This window comes from Punica granatum, chromosome 2 (assembly GCF_007655135.1).
Source record: "Punica granatum isolate Tunisia-2019 chromosome 2, ASM765513v2, whole genome shotgun sequence".
NCBI lineage: Eukaryota > Viridiplantae > Streptophyta > Magnoliopsida > Myrtales > Lythraceae > Punica > Punica granatum.
In genome coordinates, this window is record NC_045128.1 from 42,147,477 (window position 1) to 42,167,314 (window position 19,838).

The following is a 19,838-nucleotide window of genomic DNA, read 5'->3' on the forward strand; positions in this document are numbered from 1 at the left end:
AATTTCCATTAGATTTATACAAATCTAGGCTATATCAGCTTAAAAGCTAAAGTTGATAAATGATAACAGTAAAGCCTCGTATGAACTTATAGTTATTCTTTGATTTTTTTCACGTGGGATTATAATTCTCAACATTCACACTCACGTGTAATGTGTGGTTTATTTCTGCCTACACATTATCACGTGCCCTTAAACACCCACCCTCAATAACTGACCTTGAGCCGGACTCATCTTTTATACTCGAGCGAGAGGGGACTAACACGATGTGCTTTTTTGGCTGCTTTTGATATTGGATTGTGTGAACCCACGTGGGATGCGGAAGCGTAATCCGCTATGATATCATATTAAATTTCCATTGGGCTTATATGAATCTGGGTCATATCCACTTAAAAAACTTGAGCTGATAAGTATTGGTACCAAAGACTCATATAAACTCATTGTTATTTTTTCATTTTTTTCACGTGGGATTATAATTCCCAACACTTACGATATACAGTATAGTGGTCCTCCAAGTCTTTCAAATCTCTGAGATTTAAAAGATATCCAGCTTGTGATCTTCGTATGATCCTTTATCCTATTACGATTTTTCCCGCATTATAATCGTTTTTCTGCATGTTTTAGGATGGTTATTGGTTACGCCAAATTTAATTCCTTCTCAGACAATCAAAAAGCCTGTTTACGTCGGACCTCGCATTGTTTATGATAGTTACTTCCTGAAATCACGATATTTGAACTCGAGATGTCAATACTCAAAGAACAAGTGAAATTATTAAAAGGCATCTCTCGGCCATGAAGTTGCGGGCCGATGGCCCAAAAAGCTTTTGCGGAGAACTGCCACTTGGGCCCTGGCAGCCACGTAGTAATATGTCCATGAGACCATGGGCGGGCCTGAATCGTTGATTCGTCGGCCACGTGGGCTCTGTCATTGTCGGAGAGTAGCCATAAAGGCAATTCGGTGGGTCCCATCGAATTGATCCAACCTGATCTATCTATCTGTCTACCTATCTATATATATTTAACTACAAAAAGCAAAATATCCACATCACTCCGCCAGCCTTATCGCCACGTTGCTAACATGGAAGCCCCGTGTGTTTGTTTTATGAAATTTTTTTAACTCAACTCAACTCCTCTCCACTTATCTTCAATTCAACATCACAATCATTAATTTTTTTCATTTTCGAAATTTTTTAACCATTCAATTCAATTTTTAATATTAAATTATTTCAACTATTCATTACTTTTTCATAATTCAACAATACAATCATTACTTTATCTCAATTATTTATTACTTTTTCATACTTTTTCTCATAATTTAACAATACAATCATTACAAATAAATTAAAATCAAAACTCAACTCAACTCAATTCTAAATCCAAACACACTCTAATTTCTTTCCCGCCCTCCGAGGTCCTCACGTGTGTCACACGCGCTTTCCAATTGGTCCAGCCGAAGTTTGGTCCAATGAGTTTTAGCAAACTTCTGATATATGCCCCCCCCCCCACATTCCACGTGTCACAGCCACGTGCATGCCTAGCTGACGATCACGGAACGGTTCCTCTTTCTTGCTTAGCTAGAGCTCGCGGGAAGCTGCTCCTTCGAGCGCAGTGCAGAAGAGAGCAGAAATATCTCCGTCCCGATGGGAGCGGCCACCGTGCTCTTCCAGCCGCCCAGCCCGGCTCCGGCGGTCATCGTGCCACCGCCCGGAGGGAGACTCTTTACCTCTTCCCATTCCACCAGTCAGACGTGTCTTCTACGGCTTCGGCTTCGCCAGAAGAAGTTCGTTGTCCCGGCGGCAAAGAAGCAGCCACTCACTGAGATAAAGACAAAAGAGCCAGGTGTGTCCGTCGTAGTCCTAGTCACGGAGAGTTCCCTGCCGATTTCTCTCCGTTTATTAGCTCTTAATCCGATTCGTCGCTGCAGAGAGTGGAGATTCGTCAGAGCTGTCGAGAGGCGAGAACAGTGGATGTTCTGATATAGGATGGCTGCCTTCTTTTCCTCACGTGTCGGTAGCTTCCATGTCCAATTTCCTCTTCGGTTATCACATCGGGTGAGCGCTTCTATGAGCATGTGCTCTTCGTTGAATCGTATTGGTTGGTAAACAGTATATCTTCTAGCATTGGTCGCAGCATGATCAGATAGTGTATCGTGAAAGTAAATTCATGGAGGCATGAAGAAAAGTAGCTAGAACCTCGAGCTCTACTTTTTGACAGGGAATTTGAAGAATGAAGGAAGATTGAGGTCATAATCATACTACATTGATGCCCTGCTATTTTCAGAATTGTGAAATTAAGCAAATGAAGTGTTTGAAAGAAGCAGCAATTTCACCGCAATAACATGTTTATATAGTAATTTAGTTGTGGTACAAACTTGTGGTTATTATTAATGCTGTCCGTGGGTTAGGGATCTCTTTTAAAGATATTCTCTATCCATGCTCTGCAGAGTTATGAACGGTCCTATAGTGTCCGTTGCACGAGAACTGGGGTTTGAAGGAAATGCTCTTCTTGAAGGGCTCGTGGTGAGCATATTTATAGCTGGGGCTTTTGTTGGAAGCCTAAGCTGTGGGTCCCTTGTGGACAAACTTGGTTGTCGCCGTACATTTCAGATTGATACCATCCCCTTGATTCTTGGTGCAATCATAAGGTGTTTTAAGGATTTCTCTCTTCTATTATTTTCTTCCCTTTTAGTTTTTGGTAAATTAAGGCATGAGTTCGATCTACTGACCTTTTGAATGTTCATAGCGGGTTGAAATTGGAATATGTCAATATTTATTCAAAGTTGAAGACTGATATCAGCATTTCAAAAGAGTTTCCACGATTTCATATTTGCTGGATAATTTACAACTCAATGTGCTTATACATTTTCAGTAGAGTAGTCTGTCATGCATAGATAAACATACTCTGATCATTTTGAGTGGTTGTGGATCAAGTACTCAATCTTTAATTTTCCAAGTTTTTTTTTTCTATGTTTAGTGTATAGTTCATCAAATGGCCATAGTATCCATTGAAAGTAAACATTAACAGATCACTATTGTCCTTAGTTTGTGTCCAGTTGTTGTGCTCTTATAACATTTCTATTTGGTTGATCTTTTCGCCATATTTTTTATTACTTTTCAGTTTTTAATTGTTAATCTATCTCTGAGTGGATTATCGAAGACTTTCCATCAAGCCGGCAAATTTACATCATAGGATTTTCAGCAATTAGCTGGAGTGTTGTCATCCGTATTCACTAGCTAGTTTTTGATCCCTACGTATCTGTAGCAGTGCACAAGCCCACTCGTTGGATGAAATCCTTCTGGGAAGATTTCTTGTAGGCCTTGGTATTGGCGTGAACACAGTTCTCGTGCCAATTTATATCTCGGAGGTACACTTCAATTGATTACCCAGGCTTTCTGATAAAGTTTATCACTCTTAGGCTGCAGTTGACGAAATGTCTTCCGCTTCAAATTAGTCCTCATAATTGAGATTGAAAATTGTATGGTAACTCAGTGGCGTGTTCTGTGCAGTAAAGGATGTGATACAGATCTATCCTTAGATTTTGATTGTAAAGCTTCCTCCATGATGAATAGTAATAGGTGATGATGAATAGTAATAGGTTGCTGTTCCTAGCAAATTGGGTACATGGTAGTTCAGTTGCTACACCTGCACATTCTCACACTATCTATATGATTATGCTGTAGGTTGCTCCAACAAAATATAGGGGTTCACTCGGAACATTGTGCCAAATTGGCACTTGCCTGGGAATTATTGCATCTCTATTTCTCGGACTTCCATCGCAAGATGATCCACATTGGTGAGGATTTTCTTATTTTTTGCTGTTTAGTGATGTTTCGCATATTCTGTGACGTTCCCAGTTTTTCACTGCATTGGGTACTCTATGAATAGGGTAGGATAATCGACGTGGATGTTTATACACATTCAGAATTTATTCTTCTAAGCAGTCAGTACCTTCAATCATGATAGTATCATTTTCTAAAGTTGATGGACATCAAGCTGGTAGATAAAATCAGGCTGAGTGAGGACTAAATCTTGATAATGTCCAGCTAGTAATGGACATTCAGATGAGTGAGGATGAAGCCTATGCTAAGACATGGATAACTTGTATCTCTGTATTTCCCCTTTTACCTAATAATTAACGGTTTATTAATGCAACATACAGAGGCATTTAATTTCCACTGTGCCTGCAGTTAGGTACTAATAAGTAGAAGTTCTATGATCTGTATTTTCAGGTGGAGAACAATGCTCTATATTGCCAGTGTTCCTGGTATTATTCTTGCATTTGGCATGCAGTACGCTGTAGAAAGCCCTCGATGGCTATGCAAAGTAGGAAGGCCTTTGAACTGTCAAATCACTTTTCATTCTCTGCATCACCTTCAAGTTCATACTTACAGTGATAGTTGGACTACTTGCACAGGTGGGGAGACTAGATGATGCTAAGGCAGTTATACGTAATTTATGGGGAGCATCTGAAGTTGACAGAGCAATTGGAGAATTTCAGTCTGTCATCAAGAATGATGGAACTGATTTGGAAAGCAGATGGTTGGAACTCTTGGAGGAACCACACTGTAGAGGTACTAAGGTCTTGTTTGGGTGTGATACCGTACTTAAATTATTGGAACTACGGTTATTCTTGTTTGGGTGTGATACCGTGCAATATATAAGCATACAAGTCAACAGGCTATGCACTCAACTTTTCTCTAACCCATCTATGCCATATTGCTGCAGTTGCATGTATTGGAGGTGCCCTTTTTGTGCTACAACAGTTTGCCGGTATAAATGGAGTCCTATATTTCTCATCCCTAACTTTCCAGGATGTTGGAATTACAAGTGGTGCTTTGGCGAGCTTGTTGATTGGATTGACCAACCTCGGAGGTTCAAGAACGCGGCATATTCTTTCACATCCATTGATGTGATTACATGTCCTTGCTGATTGACTTGTCTGTTGCAGGTGCTATCTGTGCATTATACTTGATGGATAAGCAGGGGAGGAAAACGCTATTAATTGGAAGCTACTTGGGGATGGTGAGCAAAATGTGTACATTTTTCCTTTGGGGGTATGAGGAACTTTTCGACTCTTGTAGATGATACTGACTGACAAATCTCTTCTGCAGGCTGTTTCTATGTTTCTCGCAGTATATGCAATTGATTTTCCACCAGATGAAGAGCTTGGCCATACTTTATCAATTTTAGGAACAGTCATGTAAGTATAAACTTATTCTTGTGCAGTTAAACAAAAAATTGAAACTGTTAACCGCATAGGAAGGCTAACTGTTGGGCTCAGCATCCACCAAACTTGTTGGACCATAACAGGTACATATTTACTTTTGCCATTGGAGCTGGGCCTGTGACTGGTCTCATCATCCCGGAACTCAGCGGCAGTAGGACACGTGGGAAGATTATGGGATTCAGCTTCTGTGTCCATTGGGTATGTATCATCATCATCAAAATCATCTGTCCAGCGACCTGCAGATAATTGCTATAAAAGGATTGAATTTGTGCAAATTCTACTGTTGCTTGATTATTGCTACTGTCAAATGTTCTAGCTAATTTTCTAGTTTTCACTTCCCTGTTTCTGTCGGTCATTATTGACTAGGTATGCAACTTCTTGGTGGGTCTATTCTTCCTGGAACTGGTGGAGAAATTTGGAGTGGACTCGGTGTATGCCGGCTTTGGCGGAGTGTCCGCGTTGTCAGCAATATTTGCTTACTCCTTTCTAATTGAAACAAAAGGCCGGTCTCTTGAAGAGATAGAGATGTCTCTTAATCCCAATTTTAAAGGTAGAGATAGAGATATATAGACCAGTGGTACTCCGATTTCAGACACAAATGGGCCTTACCAAAGATGAGGGAAGGTCTTGCCAATAAAAAATTTACAGAAGATGAGGAAAGCTCTCGGTGGGCGGTAAGCAGAAAGAGTGTATTCTGTTCTGTGGTAGGTACGAGGCTGGTTTATTTTGAGAGCAGCAAATCGAGATGAACAATAGCAGCACCATACACAAATTATTTGTCTGAGCTTGTGCTGATCCGAGCTTGGGATTTTTATGTGGGTGGCTTATCGTTAGATGTTGCTCCTACTTACGGAGTGGCGAGCTATGACATCGGAGTGCCTCCGAAAAGCAGTCAATTGGACGGTGGTTATTCCAAATACCTTCTTGTTAGCAATGAGGGGTTGTCAACATGGTTGTCTCTGGAGTGCTCTGCTTTATTTTACTTCATCTTAAAGTTTGGCATATTACTTAACATACATGCATGCTTTTCAACTGCTATAACATAATAGTCTGTTTTTAGCTGTCCACGAGTATCAGATTTATTTCCTTGATGTCTATCCCACATTTTTCTTCTGCATAGCTCGGAATATTGGATGGTCTAGTTCGACTCTTAGGTCATATTTTGTGATAGGAAAGGTTAAAGGAATTGGAACGGAATCGCCAATGTAAAGTGCAATCTCGCTGCTTCTCTGTTGTCATCGGCGCCCTCGCATATCGTGCTCATCCATTCCAATTCTAATCTGCTGAGTTGCTTCGTGAGATCTACAGTGCATTGCCCGAAACATCGTCACGTACGATGCGATCCGATTGAAAGCGAGTATATCTTTTAATAGGAATACTCTTGAGAACGAACAGAAGCTGATATTATGAGATTCCCAGCTCATTTTTTGAAAGTGAAAGAGAGCGGGCTAACGTTAGAAAAAGGAGGTGTGTTCGTTTCCTGGGAATCGGATTTTGGGGGATGCTGTGATTTTCGGTTGGGAGCCTGCCTGCCTGCCTTTGTGTATGTATTTAATTCACTTACCCGCACGTGCGAGGCCGCTCCTCTCCTCCTCCTCCATAGTCCATATTACGACTTCAACTTGTTTCGAGCTGATTTCCCCGTTTTAGGGTCCCTCTGCGGTCATATTTACGAGATTGCCACCCCGCCTTTTCCCAGAAAGTATGCCGGCCTCCTTCCTTCCTTCCTTCCTCATTCCTCCCTGGAAGCATAGCATATATTCTTCCCATTATCCAAAAAGAAACAAAAAAAGATGGGGGACCAGACAATAATAATATTAAAAGCCATATATTTAAGGAAAAACGTATTGATTGCGACGAAGGGGAAATGCCCTCCTGCTGTTTCATTAATCCCCAACAAAACTTCCCAATTGAATTAACTTCATCACGTGAATATTATTCATTCGACGACTGAATCAACTGAAAACATTCTTCACACTCGAATCATTTGGAATGACTATTAAATCCTTCTTTTATTGTCATTAACTTATTTATATATATATATATATATATATATATTTTTATCATTGATCAGAGTACGTATAGACTGGTGGAAGAAGTGGATCTCTCCTACGGCATAATTCGACCAGGGTTGACGATGTCGAGTCGTAAAATGATGAACGGGGAGGATGAACGGAGGTTGTGAATGAAGGTAATTACTATTGGCACCTAACTCGAACACAATTTTGCTCTCCTACACCAACTTGGCCCAACACAGCCATTAAGAAGAGAGCAGCACATTCAATGACATAATTTCTGCAGTACGCTTGTTGCTCTGTTTGTGTTGTTTCCCCTTAGGATAATAAAGCTGAGTGGGACAGTGTCCTCGAAGAAAAAAATCATAGGGCCCATTCTGATTCTCTTTTGCTGAATCACTCACTGATTATTAATTGGCGGAGAGAGTAGCCACCTGAGGGGCCATTCCCCTCTGAGTCCATCCACTGTCCCCACCACTAATCATATGAGGCTCAGATAAATCATTAGGATTGGATGTCATTTGGCTTGATGAAATCTCTGTGATGACTCCTGTCAAATGGTCAAGTTAACGGAAGCTCTAGGAATTTGAAAAGCGTGTGTTTAGCGTAACTTATTGTCCTTTTAGAATTTCCCTCAAGCTAAATATTGACTAAAAATTCGGTACTTCTTTGTCCAGCCATTTAAAAAACTATGTATTAACATATATTTAACTCCCTTAGTTAAAAAGAGAAAGCAATTACTAATTTAGTGCAAACATTCAGCCTATAATTTTATCTTAATAGGTTAGTGTGAAGCCGCGAGTTACTGAAAAGGTGATCGGCAATCAAAATTTCCATCCGTCATGCTTCAGCTTCCGTAAAGCTCGAAGACACCCACTGCCTCCTCCTGTCATCCTAAGTGATAGTAATTAATTACCATTTTATCCCTCATGCTACCGTCAAGTAATCGTTAGTAATTTATTATAAAGATGTGCGATCGTTACAATACCCGTCACAAGCGTCATAGATTATTCTTTGAATGTGATTTATTAACGTATCGATAACGACACACTTCTCTTTTATACTTTAGGCAATTTTTTTTTTCCTTTACGATAAAAAAAACAAGAAATGGGCATTGGCATTATTTTACGTATACATTTACATTTATGTATTATTTATATATTAGCACCTTGTCCTATGTCAGAGAATAAACATTAACTCAGCCCAAGCATGTCTCAGTCCAGCCTCCACACGCAAGGAAAAACCATTTATTTTATCTTTGCTCAATTATATTAATTAACATAATTATAAGCAATTATATTTAATCATCATTAGCAGTAAACTATGTTTCCTTGTTCTGTGGGCCCCAGAGGTCTCCAGAATACAGATTTGCTCACTAGACCAGAGTGGAAAATGTGGGCCTGGGTGGCATTTTCGTAATTAATCAGGGACAGCGAGGGCATTTGTTCTGATAGGTTGATCAGTGGCCATGTCTCTGAAGAGAGAAAATTTTACAGAGGAAGAAAGAGAGAAACAGAGGAGGAAGAAGAAGAAGAAGAGAGAGAGAGAGAGAGAGAGAGAGAGAGTGCAACAAATTGCTTTGGGTTTGCTACTTTGCATATTTTTGTTCTCTCTGCCTTTTTTTTTTTTGCCTTCTCCACTTTTTATCTGTACCTTTACTTTCTTCTTTGTTGTTCTTCATCTTCTTCGTCTTCTTGTTCTTCTTCTTCTGCTCGTTCTTCTTCTGGGTTTATATCGGCAACCTCTATCTTTCGGCGTCGCCACCTCTCTCAGCTCCACGCGCGGGCGCGTGCAGAGGGAGCTCGTTGAGCTTCAGCAATGGCGGACATAACCCACCCTCCAATGGATCAGCTCCAGGACCTCGAGTACTGCATCGACTCCAACCCTCCTTGGGGTACGCACCCCCTCTCGCTCTCTCTCCCCGTTTGTGTCACACAAAAGCACGGACGAGTTGTTTTTATAGACTCAACATTAGAATGGACTCATTAGCCTTTCATGAAGCTCTTCGAGTCGACAGAATGTTGAACCAAGGAACGCATGTTTCTGTTTTTGGGTCCCTGACCATCTCACTGTATTAGCAGAGCAATGGGCTGGTGGACATTGAAGGAGCTTAACGTCAATGTGTAGATGTAGTACGGAAATGGGCATTACAATGTCGACTACAATAGCTTGTGGTTTTGTCTCGTCAACTGTGGTGGGCCATTTTGGGTTTTTGTATGACAATGAAGTTTCAGATTGAACAGTCGTCTCGTCTTCTTGTTTGAGCATTTCTTTATATATATTAACTTATAAAATGTGATTTCACAATTTAAATTAATGGACCAGTATGAGCTTTGGATGGGAGGGCTGCGGCTCTCGATATCTGGTTCTAAAGTTCTGACCTTGCATTTGCCACCCCATTTATTCGATGCTTATGTGAATGCTTGATATGAAAATATAATACCTGCCTCCATCTGCCGATGTTAAGTTTCCGATGAAAGTAATCTTCCTAGTCAGTGTTATTTTTTGCAGAACGATGAGTAAAAATGCATATTTCTGTTTCTCTTCATGCCATTTGAATGTGAGTATTAGCAATGGTGCAAAATTCTCATGACAAGAAAAATTAACCGCGCGAGATACTTTCACAGTTTTTCTTCTTTGCCTGTTCAAGTAGATAACTAAAATGTTTAATCTCATTATAATCTCATTTGTCTAATTTTTGGGGCATTATCTTGCAGTGGAAACCATCTTGCTGGCATTCCAAAATTACATCCTGATGCTGGGAACCAGTGTAATGATTCCTTCCATGCTTGTCCCCATAATGGGCGGGAGCGATGTAAGCTTATCTCCACCTCTTTATTCTTTTGCTAATTATGCTGTCTTTACCATTTTAAACATTATCTGGTGCTCACTGGTCACCGCGTATATTTTTGAAATTCGATCTTTGCCTTAAGTATAAGTTGATTGAATAGTAGTGCTGATTTTTTCTTCTGCAAACTAAAGGATTTGAAATCTACAGTGTTGGATTTCACCTTTGCTCATTGCTTTACTTCGTACTCGATGTCTCGCATTTCCTCTCGACTCTCCATGTCGATTGACTTTCAAATTGCTTCATGGAGTAGAAGAGTTGTGAATTTTCTCAACATATAATTTACAAGATATGGCATTTTCTTTCCTTAACATAAATACATATGAATGTGTCTATATCGGTTCTGATCGAATGTTTCCTGTTTGTACAAACAGGGCGACAAGGCACGTGTAATACAAACATTGCTCTTTGTAGCTGGCATTAACACACTTCTCCAAGCACTGTTTGGAACCAGGTTACCTGCGGTAGTTGGAGGCTCCTTTGCTTATGTGATTCCAATAGTGTACATCATAGGTGACTCATCACTTCAGAAGATTGATGATTCTCATGAAGTATGTTCCTTCTTGTTTCTTGCTTCTTCGTTCATGGGTAGTCTAGGAACCACCTCTTGTTTAATAAATCTATTCAAACCATGTTCAGAAGTAGACTAGGTCTTTTCCTCTGTTTCCCTTTATTCTCATTGATTGGCTCATAATTGAGATGCTTGCTCTGAAATGATCATTGAAAAGATAGTGTGCAAGATGACGCGAAGAACGTCTTCGTCCTAGACCTTAGGTTGGTAAGTAAGAGGTGGATGATGGGTTACTGTATTCATGCGAAAAGTACTGGTAATGCTAAATCTTCAAGCCCATTAGACTATCCAATTTGTGGTGATGTTGAGGTCTCATATGGAAACAGCTCAGGAAGAAAGGTTGATATCATATTTAGTGCATGAATAAGAAACTGATATATTTCTTGTGGTCCCAAATGCCAGAGAGATGTCTCTTGACCTGTCTTTGGAACATCGATTATATAACTTTCTCATGTCATAGGGTTCTGAAAGTGATCTTCCCCTCTATGTGGTTTGCAGAGATTTATACAAACAATGCGGGCTATCCAAGGAGCTCTTATTGTAGCTTCGAGCATACAAATCATCTTGGGCTACAGCCAAGTCTGGGGTCTATTTTCACGGTAACTTGCTGAAATTTTCTATGCAATGAAAGATCCTATCACCTTGTACTTAAGGTTCAGAGGAAATGCCATTGAATTTGCAGATTTTTCAGTCCTCTTGGCGTGGCTCCTGTGGTTGGATTAGTTGGTCTCGGATTGTTCCAACGAGGTTTTCCGGCCGTAAGTAATAATATCCTCAGTCTCAATTTGTTCTGCTGCAGTGATTTCGGGGTTTTTTAGGAACAGCTCACTTTCTCACTTCAGTGAACTCTTATAGTCCACTTGATGTAATGGAATAGAGAGGAAACAAAATTTTGTGGCATATTAATTTGTTTGCCATTTCATTTCATTCCCTTGTCATAACATTGGATGAATGGGTTGTTAGGGAATAATAAAATTCTTATTACAGTGTCTTATATCCCGAATGAGATTAATAATGCTTTTGCTGGTTTAACAAACTTATCTATCAAATTTCCCTTTCCGGAATATCCTAAATGCTTTGTCCAAGTTAAAACCTGCTATATCTGAAATTTCAGCTGGGCAATTGTGTGGAAATTGGAATTCCTATGCTTCTGCTAGTCATTGGATTATCACAGGTAATGCATCTTATACTTGCTTCTGCAATATCTATCTATACTGATAATTTCTTTTGCTTCTGTAAAACTAAGAAGGTCAAAAAATTGCAGTATCTAAAGCACGTGAGACCAATAAGAGACATCCCCATTTTCGAGAGGTTTCCTGTGCTGATCTGTGTCGCCATTGTCTGGATCTATGCCCTTATCTTGACTGCCAGCGGGGCTTACAGAGACAAGCCTACTCTTACTCAACGCAGTTGCCGTACAGATAGGGCTAATCTCATATCTACTGCCCCATGGTATTTGAGTGAACTATCATCACCTCTCATTTGTGCACGCTCTGTTTCTGTTTTTGATAAAACTTCAATCTGCCATTTTCCAGGTTCAAGTTTCCATATCCTTTGCAGTGGGGTCCGCCCACTTTTTCAGCTGGTCATGCATTCGCCATGATGTCTCCTGTCCTTGTTTCAATGGTTGAGGTATATATATTTCTTGAAATCTAAACAATGATATTTACGCGATTGTTTTTTTTTTTTTTTTGGTTCTTGGCCTAGCATTATCCCTATTGTGGGAAGGTTTAAGGTTCAAATGATAGTGACAATTAGTGCACCTTGAAGCTGTATTCATTTGATCAAATCCCATGCAGTCAACTGGGGCTTACAAAGCAGCATCTCGATTAGCGATTGCAACTCCCCCTCCTGCATATGTACTTAGCCGAGGCATTGGGTGGCAGGTATTTTTCTTTTCAACACCGTTAACTGAATGTTTTATAGACTTTCATTTGGCTTGACACGACACAAGATGTTGCATGGGATAGTACAGCCCTTTTAAGAAAAGTCGGCATTGTTTATCCTGTGGAAATTTGACTTCTATAACATGTTGAGAGCTCGCTGATTTTGCAGGGAATAGGGATCTTGCTCGATGGTCTTTTTGGAACAGGCACGGGCTCCACTGTTTCTGTGTAAGAACACTGCGCAAAGTTTTCTTTCTCAACCGTCAATTTTTTTTTTTTCCTTCCAAAAAGGAATGATCTAGATTGGTATCATTCCTCATCTGTTCAGGGAAAATGTGGGACTCCTAGGACTTACCCGAGTTGGGAGCCGGAGAGTGGTCCAGATATCTGCTGGCTTCATGATATTCTTCTCCACCTTAGGTCCGTATTTTTCAATTCGCGAGTGAAAAATTAAGGTTGTAATATGAGCTGAAGTACTTCCACATTTTAGTTTCCATTTGATTCAAGATATTGTTTACAGGAAAGTTCGGAGCCGTATTTGCATCTATTCCCTTCCCAATATTTGCCGCCTTGTATTGTCTTCTCTTTGGCCTTGTAGGTATGTGATCAGCTTAAAGTTTCTTGGTATCGCCGTCTTAATTGTTCGTTTTGTTTGCTCAAATTTGTGTTTCACTCTCTTTCCAGCATCTGTTGGACTATCCTTCCTTCAATTCACAAACATGAACTCGATGAGGAACCTTATCATCACGGGGCTGTCGCTGTTTCTCGGAATATCCATTCCACAGTTCTTCAATGAATACTGGATTCCTTCTCGACAGGGCCTCGTGCACACTAGAGCTGGTTGGGTAAGCTTTGCCTTCACAAAATAGCATTCTGTTACCGTGAACGATCAGTACAACTGAGAAGATATGCTCAATTTGAACCTTTTGCCTCTTAAAAAAGGTTTGCCATTTGGTGATTATCGGTTGATACTTTGCTATTAATTGGTGTTATCTGCAGTTCAATGCTTTCCTGAACGCGATATTCTCATCACCACCAACTGTGGGTCTGATCGTCGCGGTCTTCCTAGACAACACCTTGGAAGTGGAAAAATCAAAGAAAGATCGGGGAATGCCCTGGTGGGTAAAGTTCCGAACATTCCGAGGCGACAACAGGAACGAAGAATTCTACACGCTGCCATTCAATCTCAACAGATTCTTCCCGCCGACATAGGAAAGTCGATCCGCTAGGCACAGAGAAAATCCAAATCCAATATTATTTTTGCTCGTGACTTAGGAGTGCAAATCGGTCCTCTGTGTGGATGATGATGAGTACAGTTTGTTTAGAGCTTGAATCTTTGAGGATCAGCAGACTGCTGCTTTCATTAGCAAATGCTAATCTTGCTAATCTGTCCCTGAGGCACAGCTTTATCGTATTTTCCCAATCCTTAATTATTTTTGGAGGCCATTTTGTAGAACGGTTATTGAAACAGAGAATTTGTCCAACTTCCCAGTGTAAATGCAATAAAATTCATTCGTCATTTCCTTCTCGTCTTCGGTTTTGGCTTAGTTCATCTCATCCAAGTCATAATTGAGTTTTGGTCCGTCCAAATTTGCGACGATCAATGTCCAGTTTTTGGCGATCTTGTTGAAATAAGAGTCTCCAGTCCCGGCTTTCCGGGCTAAGAATGATACTCAAATCGGATTTGTACATTGGTCATTTCTTTTAGCTGTTGGCACTTAAAACATGCTAAACATTTGACTAATCATAATTTACAATGTTCGATTGAAAACGATGTTCTGAAACAACATTTGGGCAAAATGTTTAATGACAAATCATAGGACCGAACTGATGAAGCCTCAGAAAGCCAGTATGTTTAACATCAATGACAATTCAGTCGGTAATTCCAACAATGACACTAATCCTCATTGGCTTCATAGTTCATTCAATGCATATATATATATATATACACGAAAACTGCAAAATGAGATAGAAATTATTCAAAAGTCATGATTTTTTCTTTGAGAAAAAGAACAATTGGAGGAATTTTGCTTATAATCAATCGTTCGAGAATGTAATCGCATAAAACGGCTCCGCAGACCATTAGTAAATTGAGATCCGCAGGTTCCTATCAACAGCGAAACATGGAATTTCTGTCGGTCCGATCATAGCATCGCCGGTCATAGCCCTTTCGCTACCGGCGACGTGGCATCAGACCTCACACTTCCTCCATGAAAGTTTTCTCCTTTCTCGATAGAAAACGAATTTGAAAACACTGAGCTACGGATCCCTCAGAGTCCCGTTTCAAATCAACCACACAGCGGGCCGCCATCGACGCCCGATCCCGGCCGACCCTCTGCCTCCTCGAGGAAGTGAGCAGGCAGTGGAAGCGGTGGGTGGGAAGAAGGCGGCGATAGAGAGCGGCACCGCTGCTTTTTGGAGTGTCATACGGCACTTCCTATCAATTTGGGTAATCTTCCTCATTGGGCAAAAACCTCCGCTCACACGCCGAAAGAAATTTCACTCGCAAAACCTAACCTGTCAATCCCTGAGTCACAGACTCACGCCGTTGTTGATCTATGAGGAAGACGATCGGACTGGATGTGGCTTATATAGAGACGACTCCGTCGTGCCCTACACAAACCCTAGCGCCGTCGTCAAGCAGATCGAGCCGTTTAGCTAGGGCTATTTCTTTCGTGATGGGCTTGGCTTGGGCCTTGGAGACTAGGCCCATTTATATTGCACGAATTGAGCCTTCCATCTTTCTTCTATTTATTTTCTTCTCCAACCAATTTTTGTACTCGATTTATCCCGGAGCCACGAACGATCACTTCCCGTGGAGAGCCGGTATTGCCATCAGTGGATTTAATGGCTGCAATCGTGCCTAGTAACGTCCAGTGACCGTAGAAGATCCGAATTATATCTCACCTGACATTTTTTTTAAAACGATCAGAGAAAATATTAGTTGGTTGTCAACCACCATGCGTCATGTATAATTCTCTAAATAACAGTATGACACGTTATCAAAGTGGAGCCTATAGGCGCTCGTAATTTGATAAGGTGACAAGCTTTAATTGATGATTACGAACGGTCAGGTGCCGGTTAACGAACAACTAAGTAGGGGTGGCAATTCGTGTCGTGTCGTGTTTATACGTGTCGTGTCTAAACGGGTTCGTGTCATCAAAGTCATAACCCGTACACGACACGATTATTAAACGGGTTAGGTTTTGGAAACCCATACACGACACGTTTATATCCGTGTCAACCCGTTTAGACACGTTTAAACACGTTTATCGAAACGTGTCATAATAGGTACACGTATATACGACTCGATTATAAACGTTATCAGGACACGTTAACACAACTTGTTTATCCGATCAACTCAGTTACTCGGATACATTAACAAGACATGTTTATCCGATTAACTCGTTTATCCGAACACGTTAACATGGCATGTTTACACGTTAACACGACATGTGTTGGATTGGATGAAAGAAAGGAAAATAAATTAGGTTAGGGACTTAGGAAGTTAGGATTACATGAGGATATTTTGGTAAATCCAAATACATAAACGAACGGGTTACATGATTATAGTAACACGATTAAACATGTTTAAATAAACAGGTTTAATCGTGTATAATTGGGTTACACAGGTTCAACCCGATAAGACACGCTTATTAATCGTGTTTAAACGGGTTGGACCCGTTTAGACCGATTATCAAAAATGTCCAACCCAAACCCGTTTAACTTCGTGTCGTATCCGTGTCGTGTTATCGTGTCGTGTGAAATATTGACAGCCCTACAACTAAGGAGTCCTCGAATCGAAGAGGAGCGTTCGCTTATATACTCCGGCATTTATTTGTTCTGCTTGCCCTTAGTTGGTGTCATGGGCTTGGCTCGGTCCATTAACGATAGGCCCAACAGCTTTTGGGCCCACTCTGCACGATCTCGAACTCCGACGATTTCTTCCGGCTCTGTAAATCAATGGAAGTCGAGCTTTCGGACTTGCCTTTTCATCGTGCAGGCATTTTGAATTTATTTGTTTTTTTTTTTTATAAAAAAAAATTTGGGGTTGAATCGAAGATTTTGAAATCTTCAAACTGCCGTCTAGTAGTTAGTTAGCTCAGTTGGTACAGAGGAAGGAGAGCTCGGAAACGCGGCGGTTTTGGTGGCGGAGGGAATGGCGATGGCCGGCGACACAACGTGGGTCGGGAAGAAGCCGCTGAGGCGAATCGGAGGGATGTCCGACGCTCTCTCCATAGCATCCGATCTCGGCTTCTCCGTCGCCCCTACCCCTTCCCAGGTAAATGCTCCCCGTCCCTCATTCTCTAATTCGCTTTAATGTCCATCAGAATCTGTGAATTTGTGACTCGACTTTCTACTTCTTAGCTCAAATTTAAATCAGCTAAGCTTTGATACATCTGCTGAGTCGAGCTGTCTTGCATTGTCCTGTGGAGTCACCGAGCTTGATCTATGTGAAATTCGGTGGTTCTCTGAAACATACGCAGCCCTAAGATGAGCTTCAGTTTTGCGAAAATCTGCAATTTTGAGCTCAGATGAACTCGTTTCCTGAAGATTATTATAGTGCACGATCAGTTTTTTTTTTTAACACGGGTTTGTTGGTTGAAGAAACTCTTATTCTTCTTAAAGATATACATGTAATCAATCATCGGACAGGGTCTTCACGGTGCAGATGCTACATGGCTTCTATAGTTGCCTTCGCGGCACATCTGTTGACTTTGGATTGATTGGTCCATATCATGATTCAAATTGAAAAATTACAACTTTATAATCTTTTAGAAAAGGTTTTGGTATGCTGATTGGAGATCCCAGACGGACAACATTATTGGTATAGCTATTGCTTTTAGCAGGTTCCTCCAGTACTTCTGCTATTGATGAATTGTGCTGTGAGTATCCTAAGCTCGATGAAGTGCCCTCTTATCTTCCTAATAGCTCACATGAGTATCTTTTTATTCGTAGGAAGATCTTCAAAATTTATCGACAAGCAGCGGGGAGAAGGGTGATGACTTGATAAGAGTTCTCAGAGAGCTTACTGCTGTGCAAAGAAAGATTGCAGATCTGCAGGTGGAACTGCAAGGTCGAAAGGTACGCTTGCTCCCCATTTCATTTAGCTTCTTTCGTTCTGATGAGTTTTGGAAGGACAAATGTAGGAATATTTTCAGTCTTTGGTTCTTCCCAAAAAGAATACAGAGATAATACTCGTCACACTTGAGCTTCATTCTGCAGGATGATAAGAATGTTGCGCATTTAACTCATGTGAGTGAAATGCAAAAGAAGATTGAGACTCTGGCAAAAATAACAACCATATTGAAAGATGTTATTCAGAATAAGGTAATAACCTTGATCCCAAACTTCTCTTTTTAACTTTTCTCGTTTTGCTGTATGAATCCAATATAGTTAGATGGCCATATTAGACTTTAAAATTCAGATATGAACTGACTTTGTCTTCTTTTACATAATCGTTGGCAGGATAGAATTATAGCTCGGCTTCAGCAACCGTATTCCTTGGACTGCATTCCAGTGGAAGCAGAATATCAAGTTAGTCAATGAAATGTAGTTGATTTATTCGAAGCTTACGTGAACTTTAAATAACAGACCATGTGATCATGAACTAAATTCTGGAAAATGTGTCATTTAGATCACTATGTTTGCAGGGGTTTCTAATTGATTTCTCTTTCATCGATTACCCACATCTCTCTCTAACTATCCTTATCATAATAGACAGTTCATTTTCTTCGAATCTAACTCAAGTTGTTAAGTTCTGACAGCATCCGTCCCTTCTATTCATGCATGCGCGATTCTTCTTGGTCTGAATTTGCATGGCTTTAGTGCATGATATATCATAATGTTTGGAGTATATGTAATCAGCTTCTCACTCCAATTGATTATCCACTTCTCTCTTTGCTCTTCTTTCAGCAACTTCTGTCTGATCAGTCACTCTTTTTCATTAGTAGGCATTATTGTTTATAAGGTTCTTGAGGCCTAAAAAACCAAAAGACGTTAAACACTCGCTGAGTTTTCCATTCGGAATTTTGAATTTGGCCTAGGAATTTATGGTGTTGCTTTCATGCTGTGGAATGAATGGTAGTTGCTGATCAATGCAATCCTAATGCATCTTTTCATTGTTATACGCAGAAACAATTTTCTGAATTACTGATGAAGGCTGCTAGTGATTATGGCGCCTTGACAGCCTCAGTTTCTGACTTTCAATGGAGCCAAAACTTCAAGGAGCCTCCTTCAGTTTGGGGGGTATACTAGTTTATTGGCTCATCTTTCCATAAATTTTCTTGCCGTTCCACAAAATTTTCGACCATTTTCTTGCATGTTTGTTGCTTGCTATTTGCATATATTAACAGCTCCTGACTATGCCAATGTCACTTGTGATGCAGGAAATGCTCCGTCCCATTCCCGTCGCTTTAGCTTCCTGCACCCGATTCTTTGAAGCCATGTCAGCTATGAGAGAATCCTTCGCAACCCTGCAAAAGCTGAGAGTGGGCCACTTGTCTCCCTCCGTTCCAGCAACACCCAACTCGGAACCTCCCGAGAAGTCAATAGGGGATTCTTCTGACTGTGTAACTCCGCCAGCATGGAGGAATGAGTCAAGTTTCGACGACCTAGCCTTGAGGAGCCACAGAGGGCAAGAAACAGGACGGACCGGAAGTGAGGATGGGAACAGCGAGGTGAGCGAGGGGAATCAGGTAGATGGGACGAGCCACAGGCGGCTCTCTTGGCCTCCAGTAAAGAAGGTCGGGATTTAGTTGAAAAGGTCAGTGCACTTCATTTGCTCGTAAGCACTTGTCTGAAACTACCCTTGTGCAGTTTGTAGTATATAATGTCTTGAGCATCATAATTTAAATGACCATCTGAATTACACATGCCTGGATGTTGGGCTTGTGTCTCTTTGTGTGTGTGTAATTCTCGTCCCATGTTTGTTGAATTACACATGGCTCTGTTCCGTGTTAGATTGAGGACATGCTGGTGAATTCGATAAAGGTTCTGCATAAATGTAAGCAACCACTCATTGGCATGTGCTGTAATTGCACCGATCGACGTGCCTAGGGAAAACAGAAAGAGAGCACTCGTTTCATAGGAATCCTCAGACTCAGAGCTTTATCTTTGTCAGTGCCATTATATGTTCTCAGAAGTCGGAATTGCTTTTTTCCCTTTCAACCCCTTTGGGGTCCAATGATAATTTACTCCGCTTGTCCAGCCCATTTAGAATCAATTCTTATAAAAAAAAAATCATTTCATTTCAATTTGTTTTTCAGTTTGGTTCAATCCGATTCCATTGAAT

At 40.8% G+C, this 19,838-nt stretch overlaps 3 protein-coding genes and 3 non-coding genes across 7 annotated transcripts; 3 read left to right on the forward strand and 3 right to left on the reverse strand.

Moving 5' to 3' along the window:
- Window positions 1–1,552: 1,552 nt before the first annotated feature.
- Window positions 1,553–6,321, forward strand: LOC116197194 (probable plastidic glucose transporter 1). 2 transcript variants are annotated; one of them, XR_004155003.1, is made up of 12 exons: window positions 1,553–1,836; window positions 1,922–2,048; window positions 2,441–2,641; window positions 3,262–3,361; window positions 3,678–3,790; window positions 4,227–4,320; window positions 4,412–4,568; window positions 4,723–4,869; window positions 4,946–5,019; window positions 5,109–5,197; window positions 5,279–5,422; window positions 5,591–6,321. XR_004155003.1 is itself a non-coding variant. In XM_031527247.1 (12 exons), exons 1-12 carry the CDS (start codon window positions 1,638–1,640, stop codon window positions 5,792–5,794), a joined length of 1,620 nt encoding a protein of 539 aa, XP_031383107.1. In that variant the 5' UTR covers window positions 1,559–1,637; the 3' UTR covers window positions 5,795–6,321. The 2 variants fall into 2 exon arrangements, 1 of the variants encoding a protein (XP_031383107.1); XM_031527247.1 differs by having other exon boundaries at window positions 1,559–1,836; window positions 5,308–5,422.
- A 2,421-nt stretch (window positions 6,322–8,742) lies between these two features.
- On the forward strand, window positions 8,743–14,066 carry LOC116193527 (nucleobase-ascorbate transporter 1). Its single transcript, XM_031522261.1, has 14 exons — window positions 8,743–9,133; window positions 9,957–10,054; window positions 10,462–10,638; window positions 11,157–11,257; window positions 11,341–11,416; window positions 11,773–11,832; window positions 11,923–12,110; window positions 12,194–12,290; window positions 12,458–12,544; window positions 12,714–12,772; window positions 12,873–12,964; window positions 13,065–13,142; window positions 13,229–13,389; window positions 13,544–14,066. Exons 1-14 carry the CDS (start codon window positions 9,058–9,060, stop codon window positions 13,754–13,756), a joined length of 1,563 nt encoding a protein of 520 aa, XP_031378121.1. The 5' UTR covers window positions 8,743–9,057; the 3' UTR covers window positions 13,757–14,066.
- A 308-nt stretch (window positions 14,067–14,374) lies between these two features.
- On the reverse strand, window positions 14,375–14,458 carry LOC116198341. Its single transcript, XR_004155276.1, has one exon. It is a non-coding gene; the product is annotated as a small nucleolar RNA snoR77Y (small nucleolar RNA).
- Window positions 14,459–14,593: 135 nt separating this feature from the next.
- LOC116198347 lies at window positions 14,594–14,741 on the reverse strand. Its single transcript, XR_004155282.1, has one exon. It is a non-coding gene; the product is annotated as a small nucleolar RNA snoR2/U65 (small nucleolar RNA).
- Window positions 14,742–14,809: 68 nt separating this feature from the next.
- On the reverse strand, window positions 14,810–15,013 carry LOC116198336. The gene has a single exon (XR_004155271.1). It is a non-coding gene; the product is annotated as a small nucleolar RNA Z112 (small nucleolar RNA).
- Window positions 15,014–16,560: 1,547 nt separating this feature from the next.
- On the forward strand, window positions 16,561–19,637 carry LOC116193533 (AUGMIN subunit 2). The gene is made up of 6 exons (XM_031522268.1): window positions 16,561–16,826; window positions 17,504–17,629; window positions 17,771–17,875; window positions 18,014–18,082; window positions 18,680–18,793; window positions 18,934–19,637. The coding sequence occupies exons 1-6, from the start codon at window positions 16,704–16,706 to the stop codon at window positions 19,300–19,302; spliced, it is 906 nt and encodes a 301-aa protein (XP_031378128.1). The 5' UTR covers window positions 16,561–16,703; the 3' UTR covers window positions 19,303–19,637.
- The last annotated feature ends 201 nt before the right edge of the window (window positions 19,638–19,838 follow it).

Coding starts and splice junctions, on each gene's coding strand:
- LOC116197194 (XM_031527247.1), top strand. CDS start 1,638: ATGGGAGCGGCCACCGTGCTCTTCCAGCCGCCCAGCCCGGCTCCGGCG. Junction 2,642..3,261: donor ATTCTTGGTGCAATCATAAG/GTGTTTTAAGGA, acceptor TATCTGTAGCAG/TGCACAAGCCCACTCGTTGG. Junction 3,362..3,677: donor TGCCAATTTATATCTCGGAG/GTACACTTCAAT, acceptor ATTATGCTGTAG/GTTGCTCCAACAAAATATAG.
- LOC116193527 (XM_031522261.1), top strand. CDS start 9,058: ATGGCGGACATAACCCACCCTCCAATGGATCAGCTCCAGGACCTCGAG. Junction 11,258..11,340: donor GTCTGGGGTCTATTTTCACG/GTAACTTGCTGA, acceptor TTGAATTTGCAG/ATTTTTCAGTCCTCTTGGCG. Junction 12,773..12,872: donor ACGGGCTCCACTGTTTCTGT/GTAAGAACACTG, acceptor TCATCTGTTCAG/GGAAAATGTGGGACTCCTAG.
- LOC116193533 (XM_031522268.1), top strand. CDS start 16,704: ATGGCGATGGCCGGCGACACAACGTGGGTCGGGAAGAAGCCGCTGAGG. Junction 16,827..17,503: donor TCGCCCCTACCCCTTCCCAG/GTAAATGCTCCC, acceptor TTTTATTCGTAG/GAAGATCTTCAAAATTTATC. Junction 18,794..18,933: donor AGCCTCCTTCAGTTTGGGGG/GTATACTAGTTT, acceptor CTTGTGATGCAG/GAAATGCTCCGTCCCATTCC.